The sequence below is a fragment of the Acanthaster planci genome, linkage group LG11 (assembly GCF_054643075.1).
Source record: "Acanthaster planci isolate LZ-2023a linkage group LG11, COTS_SCS, whole genome shotgun sequence".
NCBI lineage: Eukaryota > Metazoa > Echinodermata > Asteroidea > Valvatida > Acanthasteridae > Acanthaster > Acanthaster planci.
The window spans coordinates 3,363,352-3,390,289 of record NC_141787.1 but is presented as its reverse complement, the minus strand read 5'-3'; the positions used below and the strand labels follow the sequence as shown (position 1 = coordinate 3,390,289).

Genomic DNA, 26,938 nt, shown 5'->3' with positions numbered 1-26,938 from the left:
CTGCTTCGGCCGGGGACCGAAACAGCTAAAAAAAAAAAAATCAGAAGACAATAGCTATTTCAGCTGACTTGCCGTAACAGCTAGAAAGAGAACCTAAAAAATTTAACGAATCAAGAGCTGTTTTGCCGAAACACTGAAACAGCTGATAAAATAAATAGGAACAGTCTTTGAAGGGACATGCAGGCAGTGTGTACGGAGGGTGTAGCTTGGGCAACTTTTTCAGCGAGTTTCCCTTAGCGTGTGTGCTGATGTGCCAATGTAGGTAAACTGAAGTGAGTTGCTTTCTGTAGTGGAATCCATCAATTATCACAGGAACGAAACCAGTACATGCCTGCAAATTCAAGTTCAATTAAATCAAAATTGTGCTTTGCAATAGCAAACTTCAGATTGTTTCAGGATTGAAGGCCATGACATGTATACAAGTTACTGTATAGGTTTATGATTGATTTAACGAGTGCTTTCGTTCCATACAACTACGAAAGGTCAAAAGTCATTTTATTTTTGAGATCAAAAGGTTACACACTGTTACCTGCCCAACATGGATTTCACACGATGCACAGAGGAAGAGATGCGGGTCCTGATGGACTGCCTGGAGAACAAAGCCACTGAAATCAAAGAAAAACCTGCATAAAGACAAAGTGCACTAGGTCAATTCGACCGAAGGTTCGTTCCTTGGGAGTTGATGACACATTTTAGCTCTACCAACTTCAAATTGTAGAGGGAGACTAGTGCAGCACTTAATTTAAAGAGGATATGAATAAATTCTGTAAGTTTGTAGAATTGAGTCAGTTTTCAGCAAAATTTTGGGCAAATTTGGTGAACCAAGCACAGAATTTAGTCGTTCATTGAAGACCTGTGAATTTGAGACAAAAATCGAAAAGCTTGAGAATTGATGTTAGCATGATGTGGTTAACGCTTAATGACACACGTGTCAGGAGCCAGTTTCCCAGTTATCAAAATATTTTATTCTAAAAAAAAAAACACACCAAAAAACGGCCTGAACATAAAATATCAGTACTTGATGAAAGTGGGGTTTCTAAGGTTATACCAGTTACATTACAATAACTAGTATTTTGCTGACAATTTATGCAATGAATAATATAACACTCATGAAGAATTCTTGAACAATGGGTTTCCTGCATGCACAAGAAACAGTGAATTACCAAACAAGAAGGTCAGTGAACAATCACACTAGTTCTTACATATCTGGTGCTCACTGCAAGACTAAGAATATTTTCATGTAAATGTACACAATCATGGCCAACATAGGCCATATTGATGATGTTCAAGCATCTACCAACTGTTGAGGGCACAGTTGCATACAGCCCACACAATGTAGGTATTCTTATGGGACTGTCTATTTGCTCTTTGCACGCTGCCACCATAGGCAGAGCCTCGATCGGGCAGCTTGTAGAATCTAGTCAGAGTCTTGTCAACCGAGGTTTCAAATATTGTCCAATCGCATGGTATAAGAGCTGATGCTTGACGTGCAAAAATCACAAAGCAACATACATGGGAATCACTGAACCGGCTTGTATAAAGATCAAGATTGAGGCTATGCATGCCTATGATGGCAGTGTGCAAAGAGCAAATTGTTTGTCAAACCAATTATCTCAGAATGACAGAGGTGCAAATCTTGGTGATTTACTTTTCAGAAAGACAGCACAAAAATATGTTTTTTCTTTCAAGGACAATCAGACAGTGTAAATGCTGCAAATCCCATTTTGCGTATTCAAACTTCTGAACCCTTCTGGAACTATTGCTGCTCTCCCTCTATTTGAAAAGACAGCCACGAAGTTTACCATTATTTAATATACCTTGCTCTTCCAAAGTACAATTATTTGACTCGGGCCATGTGTGAACACTGCTTGTCATAGAGCAAACATTTATCAGAAGTAGAAATGGGTGCTACATGGATGCAGCTATTCTTGTCACCCGTAACCAAATATTTTGAAAGAAACATTACTAGTCACCAGAACTAACTCTGTGCAGTGCTCTTGCAAACCAATAGACCGATTGCGCCCGCTAACTCACGTGACCTATAGTGGGTTCTATACCATGACTTGGCTGTATTATTTGTAAATAACACTCAAAACACACATTGCTATGGGGTTGATACCCACTATAGGTCACGATTAGCGGCCACAATCGGTCTATTACAGCCCCCAGCTGGTGTTGCCAAAAATTGGTACATGACAAATATAGTCTCATTTAGAAAATGTAGTCGTATGTATTAAGGCACTTTTTGCACTGATCTGGGTGTTGTAAGACTGGGCTTTTTTGATTATTGGTTAGCAAAAATTAAGTCTAAACTATGTTAATAGTGCATGCATAGGCAGTATTCTATATACAAAGTAGATCAGCACAATATCATGAAACACTATGTTTAGCACCGTGAACTGTGAAACCAAATCATAATTTTATTGATGTTATATGCCTCTTTCATAGTGACTCTGTCTTTCTGATAAGACGGGGGACTAAGAAAGTCTGTTTTAAAGTGTCATTATGTTCAAATTAAAGCTAAAAGTTAAATTTGAAATTCAGCACCATTACCAGATACACAGCAGTTGATCATTGCTTACTGATACCTTTTGTTATGAATCAAATGTTAATATCAAACAATTTGATTTTCCAAAACCAAATTGAACACAGAAAAACAAACACTAATTAAGAGTTTTTCTTCACTTGAATAAATAACATGTCTAAGAAGTATTTTCTATATTCATACAAGTATACCCTTAAAATTCTCCCACGGTCTACAAAACTAGGCATTAAAAATTCCATGCCTGTCTACATTCATGTTAAAATAATTTTAAAATGCTCACTGAACTAATAAATGAAAAAAAGTGCAGATTTACTCTTCCCCGTATAAAAATTGCATAGTTTGTATTGTCAATGCATGAAATTCTTGCTCCACTGATTTAAATGACATTTTGCTACCATATAACTATGGGACCCACTTTTTGTATGTGTATAAGGAATCATTCTTTGAAAGTAATAACATGCCAATTACAGTACCTTTGCTGTGACCAAAATCCCCAACCCAACACATTTTAAGAGTTACACCATAGTACATCAAACTAAAAATTAGATACAAATAAGCAATATCTTAACTTTGTAATTGAACTTTTGTATTCTTTATCCATGATATAGACTGCTCTTTTACAGAATTAGAAATTCTAAAAATTCAATCCATACTAAGTATGATGAGACTTCCACTAAAAATGAAATCAAAATGGTGAGCATTCAAATCCGTGAAGATGAATGACACATAAGTTCACAATGCTTGTATGGTTTGTTTAAAATATTCTGCTTTTATGATATTTAAAAAAAACACGCATACTTTAGATAATTGTTACCTCATCAGGGGAACTGTTGTGGGAAATAATGTTAATAACAAGACTAAATTAAAACCAAACATTAAATAAGGAGTTCAAGATAGGGTGAGGCAGCTAAGATAATCACCACACAAAAACCCAGAGTTTAACGCCTACCATTGTTTTCCAACCTGTCAAAGTTAGGACAGAAGTCAGGAAGGGAGTTACTTATATCCTGTATATTCTCCACCTGAGCAATAAGGTCATCCAAGGAGAATTGGTAGGTGTTGATCCAGCCCTGCTGCTGCTGTTCAGCATCACGCAGGCGCTGCATAATTTGATCAATGTTAAGGTCAAACTCATAAGTACGCTTGACATTGATAAAGCCGTCTTCGATGGTTTGGAGGCGGTTAGGATCGACGGGACTCAGAGCATCTGTGGACAGAAGTCAAGAGAAACAGTGGCTGGTTCAAAACTATCCAATGCGGATGTCATCCATTCTTCTTTATAATAAACCTTGGGTAATGGCATTCAGAGAGAAATTGTCACTTGGCAAAGTTGAATGTAGAGGCATCTCAATCAATTCAAAGAAAGCTAAAAATATTCTCCCTAATTTTTTCATGTCACTGTACGCACAATACATGTACTTTGGTAAATCTCTGTCTCTACAAAACATAGTATCCTCAGTCTCATGTCCAAGATAAAGAAGTAGAACTCTTTCTGTCTTCTGCACAGGAGAACAAAAGGCTTTTGTATCCTTTGGCACAATAAAAATTGCAAGCATTACCAGATCTTTCTACGGATGCTCAATCGTGCCAGGTTTTTAAAGTACATATTTTTTTATTAAAAAATAATGCAATAGTTTTGCAAAATAACGCAATAGTTTTGCGAAATACATATACACGAAGAAAGCGCCCTCTTTTGTTAGCTGTCCAAAACCGAGAGCAGCAAGGCAACATCTGGGCCCTTTTCCAATACTCAAACTTTGGCTCCGTCTCAGGCTTCAACTGTTTTTATTACTAGCTGACTTTGAAGGTGTAATCAGTCTAATAGTGCCACAGAACATCAAATAAGATGCAAGAAATCCAACAATTAGAGTAATCCAATGTAATTTAAATGCTTCAGGCCCACAATCGGGGATTAATTTGGGGAACGAAGCCTGAGACGGACACAAAGGCGAGTATTGGAAAATGGCCCTGATCTTGAAATGGTGAATCCTGCCAATAAGCCCTTTTGTTCAATGCATCCATCAGTTTCCATTTTGAAATCCAGACTCTTATGTTTGCTCCAGTAAAAACAGAGCAACATCGACTATAGACGACTTATGTCGACATGTCTTCTAAAAAATAGTCCGTATTGTGACAAATGTCGCTTTAATGTTCTTAAACTTACAATAACACAGTGATTCACAGCTAGAAACCATACAATGTCAGAATGCCTTAAACCAAAAGAGAAGTAAAAGCTTACAAGGGTTTTAAACCTTGTGTTCCTTAAGATGATTACCATCAAATCCTTGTTGACAGGCTTGGAAGATTGTTTGGAATTTCAGGAACAGTGAAGACATGGTTTACATCATACCTCGATAATCGGCGTATGAGAGTGTTTGTTAGGCATGCTCAGTCAGTTGAACTTGTCTTAAAATTTTCAGTGCCACAAGGCTCTGTCATCGGACCACAATGTTTCATTATGTACACTCACCCAGTTGGTAATATAATCACAATATAAATTTTCATGTTTATGTAGATGACACTCAACTTTATGTGGAATTTGAGGCTAAGGTTCCTGGTGATTGTGATAGAGCCCTCACTAACCTCTCCATGTGCATTATAAAGATCAATGCGTGGATGATGCACAATAGGTTACAGATGAATCAGGATAAGACTGAATTCTGTATTATTGCCTCCACTAGGAACCTGAACTCCCTACCTGCTCTTCAGCTTAAAATTGGGGACAAAGCCATTAACCTATCCGCTACTGTTAGAAACCTTGGTGTTTTGTTTGATTCATTGCTGTCCATGACCAGTCATATTAATTCCATTTGCAAAAGTGTAAACTTTCATATCCGTAATCTGTGGCGTATTCGCTGATTTCCGACTTGGGAGTCTTGTCTTCACAATGTACGGGCTTTAGTTCTTTCTCGCATTGACTACACAAACTAGTTGTTGTATGGTGCCCGGGAAGTTGATCTCCAGCGTCTGCAGTACCTGCAAAATAAAGCGGTGCGTCTTGTGGTCGCATGTGGCAGAGAAAACAGCTCAGTTCAGTGACCTTGATCTCTTCATTGGTTGACAATGCGAGAAAGAATTAAGTTATAAATCCTTCTTTATGTTTACAAGTCTATTCATGGAGAGGCACCCAGCTATTTATCTGAACATCTCAACCTGTACAATACTGGTTGCCTGGAAGAAGGTCGTAGACTCTGGTCTTCGTCTGATGTCACTCGGCTAGTTGTCCCACGCTCCACCAGAAAAGCTGGAGATAATTTTTACTTTGTTGTTGCTCCAAAACTATGGAACCAGCTGCCATGTGACATCAGGGAAGTGGCGTAAACCCCTGTCTTCAAACGCCTCCTCAAAATGTTCTTGTTCCCGGACTGAGGGCATTCAAACACATTTAGTTTACTATCTGTTCCAACTTCATTATATTTTTGTATGTTAATTGTTTAATTAATTTTAAATTATTACTTTCATTTGTAAAGCACTGTGTTCTTAGTACAGCGCTCACTAAATGCTTACTATTATTATTATCATTATCAATGGAGGCCAACACAATCAACAAAACAACAGTAATCATGACAACCTAATCAGCGTTATTTTGCAATAGTATTGCGTTATTTTGCAAATCTATCGCGTTATTTTGCAATTAAAAAAAAAATATGTACTTTAAAAACCTGGCACGATTGGACTTCCGTATCTTTCCTATAATAACAATATTTTTTCAATTTAGATTTTAAATAAACTTAAAATATGTACAGTTCTGTGGATACTTGCCTGTGAAGACTGCACCTTTAAGGTACCAATATTGACATGTCACAGAGGGTAAGGTCACCATATGTCTGCACTTTTTTAACATATAACTCTTTTCTGCCTCTAAACATAGGTAACAAGCGACCTGTTTTACTGAGTAACTCCCTAGATATTAAGAATTGGGTGTATTTACGAAGAGATGCCAAGTGAAAGTCGAATGCAACAGTCAGCCTTTAACATTCAGGCACTTATCTCTTATCAGGCACTTATCTCTTATCAGGCACTTAGTTCCTGAGATATTGGAGTTTTAGGAGTGCATCATTACAGTGATGTCATTGAAAAAAGTAAAAGTCATGGACAACAATACCCAACTGTGAATATACATTTCCACCAAAATCGGACTTGTGATTTCAGAGAAATGTCAAAAGGGACCTACTATATCTTCAAACGGTAATAATAAACCAGATGATGAAGTCATTGTTACATAACTTCATTTAATTACTGTCATTTTCAGAATATAAGCCGCCTGGTGTATAAGCCGCAGCACGCAAAAATTGGCAAATTAAGATTTGAAATCAGCGTATAAGCCACACCAGTGTATAAACCGCACCACAGCGCTGACATTCCAACCATGAAGGTGCTGCATGCTGAAGCGCCAGTACAGTACATCAATGGTTCAAGAAAAGTCTTCAGACCTGGGCCTTTGTCCATGTTAAGTCTGAATTTGATATGAACTGTAAAATAACCACAGAGAAATGGTTCTTAGAAAACTTTTGGCTCACTAAGTTCATCCATCAATCGTCTGACATCATCTAGAGCATCCTGGACAGCAGCAGTCGCATCATCTGCCTTGCGCTTGGCTTCATTAGCTTTCATCTGGGCCTGCAGTTACCAAAAACAAGAGTACAGTATAGGATGATGTGGTTAAGGGCATGGATTCATACATTAATTTAATTCATGACTGAGGCAGCCTATGCTAATATAGTCAAAAGCAGTGGATTTTAAGTGCTGAGATGGTTAAGAGCTTGCATCTGTATGAAAACCTGTATTTCCAAACCACTTCATAAATTGGAAATATTTAAACATCAACTCAAAAAGCATCTTTTCTTTTTCTCTACAGCATGAAAGAATTAATTGTATTATGCTCTCAGCAGGGTTGGCAATTTTTTAAATATATATAAAAAATTGGAGGTTTTACAAATTTCAATCCAATTGTTAAAAATGTTTTATAAAAATTGGAGACAGGTTGGCTCAATTATCTTTCAAAAGCAAGGAAATTAGCTGCAGATGTATTAATTTTGCTTTATTTATCTCTTTTGTTACAAATTAAACACATTTGGTTTTGAATAAGGAAATTTTATTCAAGTAATTTGATTAAATTCACAAACCACTTTGACTATTGTCTAAGCACAGGTGAAATGCATGAAGTATAGAACCTACATGTACCAGTACATGTTCCTGCAGAGAAGACACTTCCTTCAGAGACAGGTACATATACTAAGGATAAAGTGTGTACAAGGTTTTGCACTGAACTCTAAGTTTTAACAGAACTACAGTTCACAAGAATTTGTTAACAAGGTACTCCTTTGTGTATCAAATAACTGAGAGAAAAACAAAGTAATGACTTAGGCTAGATTAAAAAATCACTTCATTATGAGCATTTCAGATCTTCATTGACTGAATCCAAAAAGCTGATGTGAAACAAGTGGTTGAATTAAACAAACGAACAAACCAAAATTCCTGCAAACCCAGATTGTGCGTAATACCTATGCAAATGCACGAATACTTATCAATAATAGGAACTGAAAGAATCAAAGAGGGGGGATTTTCCGCATAAAATGTGCAAATCCTTCAAAATTACCAATCAGTTGAAAAAATTTAAACACTGAAACAATTTGCCCCCCCAAAATTGAAAGTGTTGATTTGAATCTATGATTTAAAAAATCATTTCATTTTAATCATGATTTTAATCGGTGATTTAAATCAGCCAACCCTGGCTCTCACTGAGAATTATCATTATTCTGTAAGGTTGTCTGCCTTGATAGTTCCTTGGCTTTCTACTGTGGCAAATACTCAATGGGGTATAGAAATTAAATGGGAAGAAAAAGAAGTTTCACTAACTTTCAACTTGAAAATACTCAGACTAGTCATGTTAAGCATATCTCACATTCTGTGACAAGCTTTAGCATAGTTGGGGTACATATGTGAGGTGCAGGTGAGAACACCACCACACATCAGGTCATTCCACAGCTGGAGACTGCAAAAAATACTTGCACAGAAAATCCAGATTACATGGTATAAATGTAATCAAAGTACTCAAGACAGCAGACATTACTTATGCTTATTGCAGTATATTTTGGGACAATGCTGATGTATAAAAAAGATTTTATCAAAACTTATCAAAGGTAGTGGTAGTATATGTGCTAGTAAATCACAATGAAGCGAGAATACATGAAAATCTTTTGTTAGAATAAAAAATGTGAAAACTTAACGATAGGTTAATTTTTCAAGTTGAAAAAACGTGATAAGTCAATTTTTCATATACACGTCGAAGTGTTTATAGAGCTAGCCTTGTTGCTAGGGTTTTTCTTTTATGTAGAGAATACATAAAAATCTTGCTCTGCACACGCCCATTGTTGGCAGATTAGCAGAGGTCCTGTGAACAGTCCTTTGTTAGTCATCTCTGTAGCCATTTTGTTGAACCACAAATACCAAAGATTTGTAATCGTCAAACCACAAGGTAAGTCTCAAAAGGGCTTTATAGTTAGGCGGATATGTGGGAAAAAAATTTCCCAATTAAAGGAGTGAAATGATGTTTGATTGGGATTCCGCTGAATTGTTACCGAAATGAGGAATCGCGTGAGATTGTATTGTCTGGTGAAGGAAACATACCACGCATTCAAAGTATAACAAAGGAAGTGATTGCGACTCCCTCTATATAAGAGCCCTCCCCATGCCATCTCCTCAGTGTTTGAAGACAATTACAAAGGCCTACTGGAAAGAGGTGGGCAATACAGCCAAACCAGAGATATAAGAATGGATCAATCAGGAGGGTGTCACATGATTCCTCATTTTGTTGACAGTTCAGCAGAATCCCAATCAAACATCATTTCACTTGTTTAATTGGGAGATTCTACCTCGCAGTTACCTCCATTTGGATCATGTGAGATTTCAAAGCTAGTCTGTGTAATGTGAAGGATACCTACAACGGAAAAACATCAAGGCTGAACACTTGATCAAATTTTTAATGCGAGCAGTATTAAATTAAGAAAGGCTAAGTGTGAATAATTTGGATCAATTCAAAATCACTCTCAATAAACATAGCTAGTGGGTTCCTTTGCTTATGTAATACCAGTAATCCGACTCTGTGCCGCTAAGGTTTTACACTGAAACATGTACATTTCAAAATTACAATAATACACAGAAGGGGAAATTTCATCAACATGGGCTCTATATGCCTTAGTGAAGATGCCCCTAGAGCGACAACTGAATCTACAGTACAACCATAATTAATATAGAAGTTGGCTCTCACAACAGAAAAACAATGGTCTGGTCCAGTTCCATGGACCGCTACAAGGAGTTATAACTGCCTTAAATAAATAAATCTCAGCCAAGCACTGCCTTGGCAAAATCTACTTCTCGTTCACTGTTCATGGCAACACTGTCTTTGTTATGAAATAGGGCAAAGTTTTTTTCCGACGTCCATCCTGCTGTTTGTAAAATGGAATCTATCGAAATACATTTATTTGCGGTTGCTGATGTCGAAGCTAACCGGAAGCTGTGAGGCTTAAAGATAGTGATGTTGATACCGGCATTATTTAAGCATATTTTCAACCATCGGCCAATGGTTGCGGAACTTAGTGCTTTGTGAGGTGGCAAACTTACGAAAAGCTTAGAAATCCTATGAATAGGGTTGGTTCGTTTCAAGTATTACAACAACGTCCAGACTACACAAACCTTACTGTTCTGTGGATATGGTGACAGAATCAAAACTGGTTGCGGCTTACCAGGTTTTGAGGTCTCAATTAACGTCGTGATCTTAATTTTAACCTGTTTATTTGAAAGCATCATGTTGGATATATCACATAATGACAAAGTTTGTGTCCTCTGACCTGTAGTCAATGCTAACAAACAAACCAGTTTAAGGTCAACTGTTTCAGGCTTAGAGAATGTATAGGTTCTAACTCACTGACATAATTAAGCAAATGACTAACATCCCATATGTGAGAATATCTAGGTAATTGTGGTCTCAAATTAAACACACCTCGGATAAACCGTGTGACCAGTGGGTGAGCCCAAAATTTGACATGAAAGTCTTATGAAGACCACAACAATGATGACACTCCTTGCGCGCTCCTTTCTGTGTTGATCATGCTGTATTCTGCATCATCATCCACTACTGATGCTAGAAAGTGTAATTCAGAATTTAAAGAGGTATTGGATGGAGCATCCGTTAAGCATAGAAGTGAAGCCATTTGTATATGGCTGAGTTATATTGTTTCTGCGTGCCTGGTTTCCAGGCTTGAGGGATGACACGAACAGTCCCTATCTGAAAGTCCTCTTGCTTGGAGTGACCACCTGATAAAACTGCTGCTGTCAAGACCAGTTGATTCTCTAGTGATGTTTGGGTACATGTGTGTAGTGGAGTAGACTTGGCACTCCTGGGATGATAATTGGGTGTGTTACCAATAGATGCAGGAGTCTCGGGAAACAATGTTGTGTCTGCCAAAGTGGAAAAATCAAAACTCCAGTGGATTTGTCCTGTATCTTCTGCTTGATTCTGTCAATGAGTGAAAATGGAAGGAAGGCACAAAATACATAAACTGACCCCGAAAATGAGAATGCATTACAGGCTACCGCCTCTGGGTCCGGATACCATGACACAAAAGGTTTAAACTGGTAGTTGGTTCGGGAACCAAACAAGTCAATTTTTGGCCAAATGTTTAACCACTTGCTGCTGGTACCCTGTTTCGAGCACTATGGGTTTATACGCAGAGTCCGAAAAGGGACAAAAGAGCTGGTCTGGGTAACAAAAGACCATACTCAGAACAAAAGACCTGCTGTTGGGAATTGCCATCATTTTTCGGCTTGCATTTTTTGAAAGTAATCTGTCACTGTTTTTAAATTCAGCCGTGTTTGAAAAGACGCCACTTGCATTCCCTAGGGACAAAGGAAATTATGCAACACCTCACAATTCTGTACTCTCTTTACAGGGAGGCAGGCCTGGCTGAAATATTCAGGAGTCAATGAAGGTTACCTGTCAGCTTAGAGTACCCCCAAAGAGTCATTTGTGTGGGTGTAAATGTCCACTAAATGAAATGATGAATTTTTGAAGAATTCTGAAAACTGAAAATCTCGACAATCGCTTATATGTGTGGCCTCCATTTTTACCCACTTCCTGCTGGGTGGATTTTTTTTTAGCGGGACGAGATGACGGGACTTTGATTGAAAAATCACTTGATTAACCACTTGCTGCCGGGTGTAATTCAAAGTTGCTTGATGTAAAACCAGGAGATTTTCAAGATTTTCTGTTTTCAAAATTCTTCAAAAATTCATGTGTTCATTTACTGGAAGTTTACACGCACACGAAGGACTGTCTGGTGGCTACTCTAATCTGACAGGCAACCTTCATTGACACCCGAGTATTCAGCCAGGCTTGCAGCCTTGTAAAAGAGAGCCCAGAATTGTGAGGTGTTGCATAATTTCCTTCATTCTGGTGAATGCCAGTAGCGTCTTTTCATACGTGGCTGGATTAGCAAGCAGCAGTGCTGTGTTGCACATCAATGGGGCCTTGGAGCACTATTGTCCGCGGTGCTAATCCGTGGGCACGCTATGCCCAAAACAGTGGTATACTGTTTCAATACAGTGCCGGATTACCTTCAAAAATGGAAGTCGAAAAATGAAGGCAATTCCCAGTAGCAGGTCCTTTTTTCCGAGTACAGTCTTTTGTTACACAGACCAGCTCTTTTGTCTGAAACCGGGCGCCCGGCTCTGCGTATAAATACAAGGTGCATGAAACTGGGCACCACGGTGGGAAGTGGTTAAAAGCACGCGGCAGAATGTAGTTCAGGCATACCTAGATTTAAAGTTATTCGTGCATTCTTCAATTGTGTCCCCAACTTAAAAGGGAATCATCTACATAATTAGCAGAAATGTGGCCATTAATACGTAGAAACAATCGAACAGCGATTAATGGCTTCAAAACTTTCGTAAATATACGTGGTGCACTGGACAACCCAAAACACAAACAGGTAAATTGCCACAGTTTATCTTGCCACTGAAATCTCAAAAACTGTTGATGTTCTTGGGCTATAGGAATAGCAAAATAAGCATCTTTGAGGTCTACCGATGCAAGATAGCACTTAGGTCAGATAAGCGTCAGTGCAAACTCCAACGTTTCCATCTTAAAATGGTGGTACCTGTCAAACTTGTTCAAGTGCTGCAAGTTAATTATGGGCCTAATAGAGCCATCCTTCTTAGGTGTCAGAAAAATATTGGAAACAAAATGGCTATGGCAAGGTTCTACTGCATGATTGTGCCTTTCGTGCACAACGAATTTATTTCTTTGTCTATTAGCGTTGCTTCAGAATTTAAAAACTGAATCTGGATCGGAATAACATGCTGAATCTGTACTCTCTTGAATTCAATGTGATAATGTGCAACCATGTCCAAAACCCATTTATCAGAGGTAATTTTTGTCCAGGCTGAGATAAAATGTCTCAATCTTCCTGCTATAAGGATATCAACTGGAGGTATGCACTTACTCACAAAGTGAGCTGCTTTCGTTCTGTCTAGTCAAGCCGTTGATAGCTTCAAAGACGACCCACAGCTTGCTTCAACAACTTGTCGACTTTGCTTGAGCCAGTTGGGTACGGAGCTGTGCATTATGGTCGAGACCACCCATCTCCGTGTTGATATTGTGCCTTCATTCAGCAGCTATTGTACCCTCTGCCCACCGAGGGTCTGTGGTGCAAGTCTACCGACGATGGGGTGCGCCCATGTGGAAGAATAGCTTCTTCTTTGTTGGGATGCATGGTCTGCCCGCATCTGTACTTTGGATCCGATTCTATATGAATCCTGAATGGTTTTGCATTCCTTAGCAAGATCATCCCCAAATAAAAGGCTTGTGCATGGAAACTTGTGAGGAGCACAGTGGAGAGTAACTTTGGCTCAAATCAGGTCAAATTGTGTCCCGCTGATGGAAATTCAACCGTGAATTACCATGGCCAAGAATAGCTACGGCATCGATGAGAATGCAAACTAATTTCGCTGCATCAAGGCTACTTTCAGCCTTATTGGTACGTGCTCTGAGGAGCTCATTGGCCCCAATAGAAATCACAATTGACCCATAAATGAAGCAGTTTTCAATTTTCTGCAGCTTCACATCAAGAGCTTGTGTCACAGGCTTCAGAAATGACCAGATTTCAGGGTTAACCTGGTTCAAGCTCAAGTTTGTGCAGTTTAGAGGCTTAGAATAAAGCTTCAGTTCCTCAATGAGTTTTTTGGTTTGAAATTTACCTCTTATCAGAACATGAATAGTTTGAGCCAACTGATCATTGATGGCCGAAGCCTCTTTTTCATTGTTTTCAACAAGGGCTGCCAGCTCTGAGAACATGGGAACATTTTCTTGCCCATGACGAAGTATGTCCACATTTCTCTCAGAAAAATTGTCCCTCTCGGGTACAAGACTAGTAACATCACTGAAAGCATTGTTGTCCCTTTTGGGAACAGGATAATGAAAAACTGGGTTAAAATCAATGATTTCACCCTCTTCAGTTCCCTCAGGACGAATCATAATATGGGAGCAGTAGAGTTAAGGTATTAAATGCATTGGTTATAGATGCGACTGTATGCTGGCAGCTGATAGACAGACGCCTGCAAGCTGTGATCTTGTGCAGAATTTGAAACACTGGCGTGGCTTGAGGGACTAGGTTCAGCGGTAGGCGCAACATTCTTGCGCTCAGAAATGCACTTTTTAGCTGGCAAAGCAGAAACCTGAGCAGCTTGAACACTAGCTGCATTTTGAGCTCCCACAACTCCCTTCTCAAGATGCATAAAGAGCGACTCGTTCTCTGAGGCGTTAACATGAATAACAGCCTCATTGGCCCTAATGGCTGCGGTGAAATACAAAAAATACACAAAAGACACGCACCAGGAACAAAGCGTAGCAAGTGTGGTATGCACCAGAAAAACACTGACGAGAGGGTGTGGAAGGGCTCTTATATAGAGGGAGTCACAATCACTTCTTTGTTATACTTTGAATGCGTGGTACATGTATGTTTCCTTCACCAGACAATACAATCTTACGTGATCTGAATGGAGGTAACTGCAAGGTAGAATGTGAGCTTTTATGCATCAGTATGAATTTTGGTACAGTTCTGGACAATGGCTCAGACAATATTTTTCGATAAGTAGAGTCACTCTGAAAACATCCTCAGGGTGCATTGAACTAAATCAAGTGAAAAAGTTCTGCTGAGCTCATTAGCATAAAAAGTACCCCTATGGTTGCTTTTGCAAAAGGAGATTGTTTGGCCGGAAAAATGGTGAGATTGTGGAAAGATGGGCCAGGATCAATTCCCTGGGTTTAGGAGCTTCCATCCAAGGGCAGAGTTGACAAAATTACGGATGGAAAATAGTCCTCAGTGTCCCAGAAAGTGGAGGGAAGCCATTTGAAACAAGGCTGCGAGCAGACTTGAGAACTATCACTTTTGAGGGGTAAGTTTGTTTTGTGAGAATAATTAAAAATGTAGCGGGTCTAAATGGCTAAAAAGCAAAAATTGAAAAGAAATGGAAAGACTTGGCCAAACCAATAATTTAATGTGTGTTTGAGAAATTCCGGTAATGTCAGCTTGCATGTTATTGAGCCCTGAACTTTGTTGATTTTACTGTGTTTTCAATGGGGTTTGAATTAGTTCAATGCATCCCTCTGTGGCCTTTGGTGGCCATTTTGAAGGCCCCCAAATATCATATTTGGCCAAGAAACCTACCGTTGTATTGTACTTTAAGTAAGGCTAAAAGATATGAGGCAACCTGAATGACATCCTAATATGTATTTTGAAGAGTCAGCCATTTACTGCAAAATTGGCTGGAAATATGACGGCCATTTTAAAACTTAAATATTTATACCTTCTAAATGTGTTGAGGGTTCAGAAATTTCTTACATGCAAAAACATGTATTTCATGCTTGAAATATGGCAGCCATTTTTCACAGAGGGTAAATACCCAAGATTAGTCTATACAAGTAATAGTCTGTACATACATATAAAGTGACATACATATGAATGGAAAAATGGAGGCATATAATAAACAGAAAAAAGAATGTCTGTCAGAACCTCCATCGCCACAAATGATGTTTACAAGAAATCTCCAAATGATCCTACTGATCAGAATTTGAGTTGATCTAAAAAAACATTACAAATAGTATACTACAAATTGCAGAAATGACAAAAAAAGTAATTGATTTTAAAGAAGTTTTCAATTTCACCAACTGATGCTGATATAACTGCATTACACGTAGAAGTATAAACACAATTTTTGTGTGAGTTGCATGTTTATCATTCTGAGGCACAGTGTCAACATGCTTTTAGAGATACTAGTAGATACTAGTACATTTAGACAGTTTAGAAAACGGTGAATAGTCTTGGATAGTACCAGTATGTGTTCTTGCTGGGGTAAAGGTGTAAAGGGTATAAATAATAATGTGTGTACGTTCATGTATCAACTTGTGCTCAAAAACAGTATCAAAGTATCCACTGTAACTTGGAAATGAGTCAAGAGATTTCGTCAGTTATCTCAGCCACTCATGTGAAGTTATTTATGTTGCAGTATTAGGACATCCCCCATGTTTATTACAATACATAGTGCCTACTGCTGTTTCATGTGAAGTATTCCACTTGCACATGAAAGAGCCGCTATGCTCTTTGGGTCATTCTGATGTAAGACTTTGATTAGTGAACATTGACCACCACATCACACTCAACCACTGTCCATTTGTCTTCATTTTTAGTTTCCATTCATGATTAATGTACACGCTGTGGCGGCTACTCTAATAGCCGGTGGGGGTGCAACATTTATAGAAAGAGTTTCTGTGGCAATTTAATTTAATCTTCAGATTCCCATTACCGCTCATCTAAATTTTTGTACCCATGTTTGATTTGTTTTTTGGTTCTCTCCAAAAGTATTTTCCATCAGCTTCTGTATCAAATCAACAAGAACAGTTGCGCTGACTTCAAGCAAACAGCTTGAGTGAAAGAGATTAATGTCTGGCTTTTGTATGAGATAGAAGTCTAATAGAAATCCATTGAATACTTCTGATTAGTTTCTGACCCGCTGTTGTCAACAGATAACCCAGACTTCCAAGTGAGAACTCCTAGCCATCACTTGCACTTATTGCCCTGCAGCTGTTTAAATCAGAGAGACAAGCCAATCATGACAACAATGTGCAAAGACAAACATTTGGCATCAGGGACGAACAGAAGTCTTTTTCTGAGCTTTATGATTTGCCTTGCCATTAACCTCTCCAGCCACTCCAAACAAGGAGCATTCACGACAAGACTTAAAATAAAAGGGAAGCCAAAGGGATGACTTTCCCAGCTATAAACATTTGAAAAGCAGGGTGGGGGTGACACCATAAGAATCTATGTACATGTAGAGGTCAATGTTCATGATAAATATGTAGATTTCAAATATGAATTCCATGGCCAATTGCCCCAATCCCAAAGAGTGGGGGGGGGGGATACATCGGATTTACGCCCATGAATTTTGGCCAGATTTGCGACTAGGGATTTGACATTCAGATGATTTGGGAATGTAAAAAACATGAAAGCCAAAAGGTGAAAGCACAAAATGTCCAGGCAATACATTGTTTACAATATGTGATTCCAAATGCTTTTTCATACCCTACACTCCTAAAAACTCTTGAATCGAATGTTTATAGAGTCAAACCAACTTTTAAAGAGAATTGAAATTTTTGCATGGTTCCGAATCACTAGTGTAAATACATTGAAACGTACCCAACTACACGTAGGCAATTGATTTCAAAGCATGACGTGCCTCCACATTTTATGGTATTGGGACAGTCAAAAAGCCAAATTTATGCAGGATCTGTGTGTGTGTTTTTTTATAACAATTAGAAATAATTTTAAATCCAGAGTAAAAGGTTAAATTTAGAAAATACTTTTCTGGTTTATACTTCAGAAAAGGTAAACTATTAAACCCATTTCACGTGAATTTGTGGATCAGTTGAGTGGCAGTCGCACTGAATAATTGTCCCAATCCAAAGCAAGGAAAATGACAGTCATGAGTGTAGTGGATCGCTATTAGGCTATTCATCAAGCAATGTCTATTTAGCGCTTTGCTTGTCAGTCAAAGAAATAAATGATAAGGTCAACATTTCACATATTTTTCTACGTTGAAAGAAATTCATTGATTGGTTTACAGCTAATCCCCTTTTGAGACTTGGGTGTCATCCCCAAATTGAGTAAGTGTTCTTCCATCTATTGTCCGCGTTTTTTCCGATTGGTCTGGCGTTGCTAAGTAGGGGGAAATCCGCGGATGCGACGGAGGTGTGCACTGAAGCGTGGGGGGTTTAATGAGCTGGGCCGCTGTGTGTCCTTTTGTCATCGCGACAAAAAGCATCATGAATAAGCATGATATCTCTGGACCTCATGAATACCAACGGCCGTTCTGTAGAAAAGACGTTCCCCATTTCCAGTATCAACATTTATTAAAGACGATGGGGTTGTTACGGTCATTAAGAAATTTTCTGCTGAGCTTCGGTTAGGGTTGGGACATGTACACCCATGTGCATACGTACATGTACATTTATTGTACACATGTGCAATGGTCAACGCACATTGAGACGTATTGGGAGCTTGCTACGAATGTGCCTTAGTACTTCCGTGTATAAATGATACATTAATACAAGTATTGTATCTCCTTCTCCATCCCATATCCATGAGCAACTTTGATTTCAAAGTTTTAAATGTTTTTCCAAAGTTTATTTAGGCATTACAATTCCTTGGAATATTATCTTTGGAGGCGGTGTGATAAATAAAACGTGTTTCTCCAACCAAAAGGGTTGTGTTTAAACCACACTTGACTCAACAGAACGATCATAAACAGCATGCTCAAATGGGAATTTCCTACTTTACAGGATACAAATTCAAACTGGATTTCGAGTGAATTATGTTCTGGTTTTTTTTTCACAAAGCAGGTTCAACTACCAAACTGTGGCATTCGATATATTTGAAAGACCCTGGTATCAAGTCAGCGTTCTTTTCCAGGATGGCGACCACATGCGAGTTGCAATTTTGAATTTTCCATCGTTTTTTTTTTTCAAATGGATAACAGCATTTTATTTGAAATCTGCTAACAACTTGGAGTTCTGGCAAAATTCTATCACAACATATAATACTCCGATTTTACCAAACAAGAGGAAAGTTTATTTGGTCCCTGCGTGAACCAACTCTTGTCACGTCCCGGAAGTGCTGCTATAGTCTGCCTGGCAAAATCTTTTATTTCTTCTCTCTGGAGTTGCCTTCAATCGAACACGAGTCCAACTACGATCAGCATCCAATCAACATTTGTTTTGCATATTGATTTATGACATCATTGGCCTAATATGCAATGTAAGGGTGTGAATATTGGAGATTGGCATACATAATGTCGGTCTGAATATGCATGCGAACAATTGGATGTAGTGAAAATTTAGTACTGTTCTGCAGCTGAAATGCTGTACCTTAAATGTTCTTGGTTGGTTTTAAGTGAATTCTCACCACGTGCATTTTACATCATCATGTGATCCGGGGCTATCGCAAATTTTCTGTACATACCCGGTACACGCACCAAGTGTACTCGCAAATCTGCTGAGTGCGGATGCGGCATTTGATGCAGGGGTCGAAATTAACTTGGTTTCTATGGTAGCCCACAGGACTAGTAATGTCATTGTTTTACTAGTCCTTTGAGTTTCTCAGTAGTCCTACAAAAATGCTAATAGGCCTAGGCCTAAGTACAGTAAAACAACGCAGGACTCTTTTCATTTCCATGTATATAAGTATAGTTTAATATGCATTATATTTGCTATTCCACATTTTATGTTACTCTCCAGCAGGCATGCAGGTCCCAGGAGGCAAACACTGCTACTTTCCACGATTCTAGTCCCCAGACTAGCAACGTTCACTTTAGTTTTTGCAAGCCAATATAGGATTTTCACATTAAAACTTTCAGTTAAAGTAACCCAAAACAGCATACATTCACAATTTTTGTCATACTTGCGTAAGCAGAGGAAGGGTTAATGATCGATGTCATTGTCAGCATTTATATTACTTGCACAATTTTTAAAATCAAACTAAAATAATTAAGTTTTGGATTTTTGGAACTCAAATCGTTTCCTAAATTGTGCGAATCCGAAAAGAAGGTATCGATCCATGTGCGCTCGGAAAATTGTATTGTTTCTAACGCACAATGCGATTGGCCGAATCGTTTCATTCTTTTCAGTAACAGCCAGTAGAAATCAATCTTACGTGCTGGAAAGACTATTGTTATCTCTTCAAACACGCAGGCTGATTGGACAAAATGCTGGATTATTTTCGCGATAGCCCAATAGAAAACGTTTTTCTTGTTGCACAATATATCGTTAAAGTGTTGGGGTACCGTAAAATCCACACGTACACTTGTATGATGCGTACAATGTCATGTGGCTGGCCTACGTGTTTAGAGTATCAGCTCGACGTGATTACATGTATGCATGGGCCGTGTTGTGTATGGAAAGAACCCGTCGTGTCTACAGTGTAACGGTAGGCTGTACAAATGTACATGTACATGCATCTGCAATCAAAATACCACTGCACGGCACGGTGTTACATTTACAGTGTGTATTTCTTTTCATGCCCCTGCTAAAAAAGGCACTAGCCCGTCGGACTACCGACAAGTAGGAACTACTAGTCCTCCCACTAAAACCACTAGCCTCGGGCTAGCGGACTACTGCTAATTTCGACCCCTGTGATGCCAAGTGTACTCGCACATCTGCCGAGTGCGGATGCGGCATATGATGTACTGAAACTTGTTTTCCATTTTTCATGGTGTTGCTTTTTAATCAAGTTTTCTGAAGTACATTCTGCTTGCTATCAATGCCATGCCATATCAAAGCCGAACACCCAAACCAACAAGTGCATGTGGTTTGGTTTGGTTCAGTTTGAAAGTACCATGTTTTATGATTTTGGGCTCGATCCGGCAGTTTGGCTGCAGCACTTTCTGTCACTTTTGAAAGGTGGTTTAGCGACTGGTCCCTTTTCTTTGTTCCTCCACATGACTGGGTGCTGGTAGGCATATCTCACGCTCATAAAACTTGAAACTCAGAACAAACCCAGTAATTGCTCTGATGGCAGCATGATTTTATGCTGTGACTTATTTTATGATTGTCAGACAGCTTTCTGCCTTGCGCTGAGGAGTGTAAGCCTATGTGATTTGTAAGATCTCAAAAAACGGGACTGTCAAAGATCTTGTATATCTTACTGTCAAGTATGTAACAGTGTCAGACAATCTGTGAAATCTTAAAGCCAGAAATCCTGTCATTTTTGAGAAATTTTTCCAAAGATAGTCCAGATGGACGATCTTTAGAAACTTTTAATGAAACACAAAGTTAAAGGTAAATTCGCCAACCACAATTACCATGAAAAGTGAAGGAAAAAGAATGTCTTTCTTAAGGGTCTGATCGACTCATCTCTGAACTGACCTGGCAGGCAGGAACGTCCTGCAGTCCATGGTGTTTTTCAAGACAAATTAAATGAGCTGGGCTCTGAGAGTTAAAAATGAACAGCGATTTTCTCAATTTTTCTCAGAGCAGTGTACACAAAAGCTGAAACAGGTCCCTTGAATGATACATAAAGTAACTTAGTTACAACCCCCCAGATCGGTCAACTTTGGCAAATTGAAGTACAGGCAAATCCCGGACAGTACCTAAGTATATGCATCCATTTCGGGATTCCCACCACCGCGGTCGGCAGACTTCAGAAAAAAAAAAACCACCTTGAGTTTTTAAGTTGGCGGCCGATCAGCATTTTGTCTTGTTCTATTAAACTGGAAGTCGACCAGTCGGTCAGCGGAAACTCGACCACGTGCTAATTCGAAGGGATTTGCCCTCCAAAGGTTGCCAGCTGACACGCGGAAGATTGGGCGTATTCACGAGGTTGGTAATTTGCATAAAGCTTGCATATTGCGTTCCGTCCGCTGGGTTGCTAAAGGCTCCTGTTTGGCAGGGATTAGCGTGTTCTCTGTGATTCTGTGAAATGTTTGCGTCCTGGAACGCTTAGTCAATTTGGGGATGACGCCTTACGTTGTGGTTTGATCACGAAATGTTGGTATACATGGTTGAGCAACATGGCTACGGAGATGACTATTAAAGGACTGTTCACAGGACCTCTGCTGAGCTGCCAACAATGGGCGTGTGCAGAGCAAGGTTTTTATGCATTCTTTACGTGAAAGAAAACCCTAGCAATAAGGCTAGCTCAATACATATGTGATACTTTGACATACGTGAAAGTGGACTTATCACATTTTTAAAACGTGAAAAATAAACCTATTGTTAAGTTTCACGTTTTTTATTCCATCAAAAGGTTTGCATGTATTCTGGTCTCACAGTGTGTGGACCAGCAAAATACTAAGTGTCCTTTGCAAGCTTTTTATTGGCTACTTAGTGCTCCTCCATTCTGCATATATTAGAACCATACATTTCAGCTCGGAATACTTCAAGTATACACACCTGCTGGATGAGCTGAGAGTCATCATCTGCCTGGGTCTCCAATGCTCCCAATTCCATCATGGTTTGTGTGGCATTACCTTGGATAGAATCAGCACGGTCATTCTGTCCCTGGGCTACCTTGTTAATGTCATCAGCCGCTGCCTTGATATTCTCAGCTCCCTACAACAATGTAATAATGGAAGCTCTCGTTTACATCCTCTTGGAGAGAAGCGGTGATAACAATAAGTTTACAGGAGGGAGGAAAGCTAGATGGTGAAATAAGCCTTGCAGATGAGAAACACTACAGGCATTCTCCAGATACATGTAGCGCGGATGGTGATTGAAAGAGAATAAGGAAATCTACTGATAAGTTTTGTCCCAGGAATGAAAACCTGTAAGATAAGAGGTTTTTATTACCTTGCAGGGAACAATGAAAAATATTATCTTTCAACACATTTCAAGAATTTCCAAACTTTATAATGGAACAGACAACTCTTTTCCAAGTTGGACAGAAAACACATGTAAGCATTGACACTGACTTGTGTTTATTTGAACATGGTGTATTCCCACCCCTACAAAAAATTCAAAATAGCAATGAACGATATGGAGAGTTTTGTAATGCACTCCCTGAAAAACTTACCTGAGATGCCCTTGTAGCATTAGCCTCAGCCATAGCAGCCTGTTCCCTAGCCTTCAAGGCATCTTCCTTGGCTTCATCAATAGTACCTTGGGCCCCTATAGAGGTCTGGTTGGCCTGATCAATCTTCATCTCAATCTCAGGAATCCTCAGCAGTGCCTCACTGGCATTCATCTTACTGGTCTCCACTTTCTCATTGAATCCTTGGCACAAATAAAAAAGTAAAGGATGATGAGTTAAGTACAGGTGTCACATTGGAAGATGGGAAAGATGTGGGCTGGTGTAAAAGCTGAAAACACCTATCACTAAGTCTTGCCGAGTGAGATATGTATTGCTCAACAACTGCAGATGTCTAAAATGAATATTGAGAACTTATGTTTCATAACCATAGGCTTTTTATTTGGTAGTTTTCATAAGTTAACCACTCCCTGCCGGGTGACCTGTTTTCAAGTACATGCAGAGCCGGGGAGCAAACTGGGACAAAAGAATTGGGCCTTACAACAAAAGACCGTGCTCAGCACAAAAGACTGAGCTGCTGGGCATTGCCGACATTTTTTCGCTCTCAATAGTGGAGATAATCCAGCCTTGTTTTGAAACAGTATACCACAGTTTGAGGCATTTAGCGCGAGCGAATTACCACTGGGGACAAAAGCTCTCCACCACCGCAGCAATGAGCCACACAGCACCGCTGCACGCTAATCTGGCCCCTATTGAAAAGAGGTCAGCAGTGCACTGTGCCGGTTTCAGGAACAAAAGAATCTTACGTAACACTGCACAATCTGGGCTCTTTTTCCATGGCTGCAGGCCTGGCTGAAATATTCAAAGGTTAACTATTCTATGAAGGTTAACTGTCAGCTTTAGAGTAGTGCCCAAAGAGTCCTTCATGTAGGTATAAATGGCCATTAAATGAAATGATGAATTTTTGAAGAATTTTGAAAACGGAAAATCTTGAAAAGGACCTGGCATCTTGTCTTGCTCAAGGGAAATCCACCCAGCAGCAAGTGGTTATTGCTCAGTAAGAATGTTGCTTTAATTATACAGAAACAATAAGCAATATTCAACACACTGATTTGAAATGCAGATTTGTGGTTAGAGATTTCTGTTTGAAAAATTCTTTCTGATGAAGAAAACAGGCTGCGTTTAATGAATGAAAAGGGTGAAGGCTTCTCACCTAAGAGGTCCTCCAGGATTTTTTCAGCCTGCTGTAAGGTCTTTTCCCCCTGATCCTTGGCAGCTTGTGCTTCAGCCTCTGCACTGTGAGCCTTCGCCATCAGTAAATCAAGTTTCTATGAAAGAAAAATGCCCAAATAATTTGAATACCTAAAATAATACATTAACAAATTTGAAAACTGAACTGAATATCAATGCCAAATACTTATTTATTATTTTAATCTCTTGCCAGGACACCAAGACTTGCAAGCCTGAAGAAACCTGTAGAGAGGAGAGAGTGAAAAGCAGTCACAGTTTTAGAGGTGGCAGGAAAACCCCAGCGGAACATTCTGGGTAAAACCTATGGAATCAGGTAGGGATTGAAAGCCAAATCTACTTGTGGACCAAGCTGGGAATCGAACCCAGGCTGCAGGGGTGGAGGGTGACAAAAGAACCACTATGTTAACCTAACTGTTAGTGAACATCCACATCTGCAGGTGCTGAAGTAAATGGGTTCCAAAGAAAAAAGAGACTGACGTGAACAGTGTATGTGATCTTGGTTACCCGATCAAGTTGGAATACAATGCTAAAAGTCGTATGAAGTAAGTTTGGAAGCACATAGTTCTTGCAAAATTTTACACACGCAAAAATGGAGAAAGATGTTAGATGCTAGCTTCATCCATACAAAAGCATAGAGGCAAATGTAAAAAATGACTTAAACAACAGCCAGCCCAAACAAGCCAGCACTACCAATTAACCAACACTTTCAACAGTTTCACACTGGTCTGTGGACATCTGTTGAGGATGCTCTTAGCCCCCCCGGGGCTTAAGGGTTACTCTTTCCCCTCCTAAAAAATCAAGAGAGTCTGTCGTATTTATTCAAAACATTAATAATTTTTTTTCTTTGAATTACAAAAATTGTGATCCTGAACCTACTTTGTACAGACACACGATTGCAATATTCCTTTATCTCCAGAATGCTTTATTTCCTCCTGGAAGCGGATGCCATGGTCCCAATACATTTTGACTTCATCTTCCTTCAACCATAAATGATAAAGGTTAAGCCAAACCGTATAACTAGGAAAACAAACATTAAATGTAAAATTTATTTTTAACCAAATTAACTGTTATCTTTGCATCAGTACTTTGTTTTAATACACTGCAGTATATAGTCTTCACATACTTGAGTATATAACAGATATGTCGGAAGCATCACAAATGTCACCAATTATTATTACTTTTTGTCAAACCAAGTCATTGCATCTTGAAGGTTATACAATTACTGGCTACATTTCTTTCTTTGTGTAAAGCTTTGACAAGAAACTGCAAAGTTCAACCTACATGTATTTAACTGTGTCTGCATGCAACAGTTCCCAAGGATAGGGTAATTCCTGAACCTGAGGATGGGTCAGGGGAGTGTTTGGCGGATTGGCCCGTAGTCATCTGGGGTCCTGCCTCCCCACCTTGGAAATGGCTCCACAATAAGATCTAGCCAAATGGCCAAGCCTTGCATAGAGGAGTCCACCGCCTAAAGCCATTGTACAAATATTCCCAATTCAATCTCAAATTGAAGCCAGTGCTAAGCCTGGTCCTGGGTACATGCACACATGTTTCAAGTTTAAGCCCAAACCAACCAGCCACTGTTGACCAGGTCCTGGGTACTTGCATCTTATGGATGGATGGATTGCCAGCCAGCCAGCCAGCTGGCCAGCCAACACTCGTACCAGGACCTGGGACCCACATGCCACGTTCAATCCCAAACCAATTCCACCCACGCCCCACCTGATAATTAGACAAATTCAAGCCCAAACAACCAACCAATACACTTCCAGGATCTGGAAACCAGCATGTCCCATTCATGCCCACACCAACCAACCAATAGACATCCCAGACATGAGCTCCGTTGTCCGCCCTTGTTGCCGGAGCTCGTGCTACGGGGAGTAGAACCATCCTGCCATGTACAGAGTCGTTACGCAGGATGTTCCTCAGGTAGTAGGATGTGAAGGTAGAGGGAGACTTCTGGCATGCAGTTTTACATATGTCTGCAATAGGAACACCCCAAAGGTATGACCATGAAGTAGAAACTGCTCCAACGTCAAGAGCCCTGATGTAGTGATTACCTTGCTCATCAGGTTGTGAAGGCCAATCCGGGTTAGCCAACTTGATGGTTGCAAACATCCAGCGGGCTATTGTGTCTCTTGTTGCTGGGCGATACAAGCTTTTGGAGGTGATGAACAGTTGAGTCATTGATCCTCTGAGACCCTTAGTCTTGGCCAAGTACTATTTCAAGGTATGAACCGGACACCAGAGTTTATCAGCATCATCCCCAGAATGTGAGAAAATTGAAGGCACGAAGATATCCAGGGGCTCAAAGGACAGAGTTTGGGTCTTGGTTAGAAACCAACAGCGGGGATCAGACGGACCCCATGAGGCTCCCAGTGGAGATGACCGTCGGCTACTGAGAGCGCTTGTAATTTGCAGCCTCTTCTAGATGTGACTGCGGCTAGGAGGAAGGCCAACTTAGTACTAGTGTGTAGGAGGGACGCGTTACTCAAGGGTTCAAAGGGACAACCGGCCAGCATCCGGAGAACCTTATTTAAGTCCCAAGATGCAACTAACTTCTGCTGTTGTAAATTTTACGGGTGGATAGACCCCTGTGCGGCCATGGCCGCAGCGTGACAAGAAAGTCCCGCTGAGTGGAAGGATCGTTGGACAATGTCCAACAAGTTAAGTGCAGATCCCTTGGAGCTGGATGAAGGATGCTGGAGTTGGGCTGGTGAAGGACGTCTGGTCTGTCACGAAGGACTAGAGGACGAAGGACCAGGAGCCTCGTCAGTCTGGGGAACTATGGTTGGCGAGGCCAGAATGGTGCGATTAGGAGTATCCGACAATGTTCTCGTTCAACCTTGGAGAGCACCGTTGGGATCAGGGACATGGGTGGAAAGGCATATCCCAGGATGTCCGACCAGTTGATCTGCAGGGAGTTCATGGCCCAGGCTTGGGGGTGCAGAAGTCTCGTGCAGAATGATGGAAGTTGGGCTTTGGAGGAAGAGGCAAAAAGATCGTTGTGAGGCCTCTCCAGCATCACGAAAAGGGTTTTGACGACCCCTGGATAAAGAGTCCATTCTGT

At 39.9% G+C, this 26,938-nt stretch overlaps 1 protein-coding gene and 1 long non-coding RNA gene across 3 annotated transcripts in view; both read right to left on the bottom strand.

Moving 5' to 3' along the window:
- Window positions 1-942: 942 nt before the first annotated feature.
- The window catches only part of lamc1 (laminin subunit gamma 1), a 208,890-nt gene continuing 182,894 nt past the window's right edge, over window positions 943-26,938 (bottom strand). For both annotated transcript variants that reach the window (XM_022250063.2, XM_087143196.1), the window contains 5 exons: window positions 23,831-23,945; window positions 22,663-22,862; window positions 22,044-22,202; window positions 7,066-7,165; window positions 943-3,752 (listed from right to left, as the gene is read on the bottom strand). In XM_022250063.2, coding sequence (XP_022105755.2) covers window positions 3,484-3,752; window positions 7,066-7,165; window positions 22,044-22,202; window positions 22,663-22,862; window positions 23,831-23,945 — 843 coding nt within the window. In that variant the 3' untranslated portion in view covers window positions 943-3,483. The remainder of the gene's footprint in view (window positions 3,753-7,065; window positions 7,166-22,043; window positions 22,203-22,662; window positions 22,863-23,830; window positions 23,946-26,938) is intronic.
- On the bottom strand, window positions 7,166-22,034 carry LOC147797256 (uncharacterized). Its single transcript, XR_015427170.1, has 2 exons — window positions 13,048-22,034; window positions 7,166-11,063 (listed from the first exon to the last, which is right to left on the bottom strand). It is a non-coding gene; the product is annotated as an uncharacterized LOC147797256 (long non-coding RNA).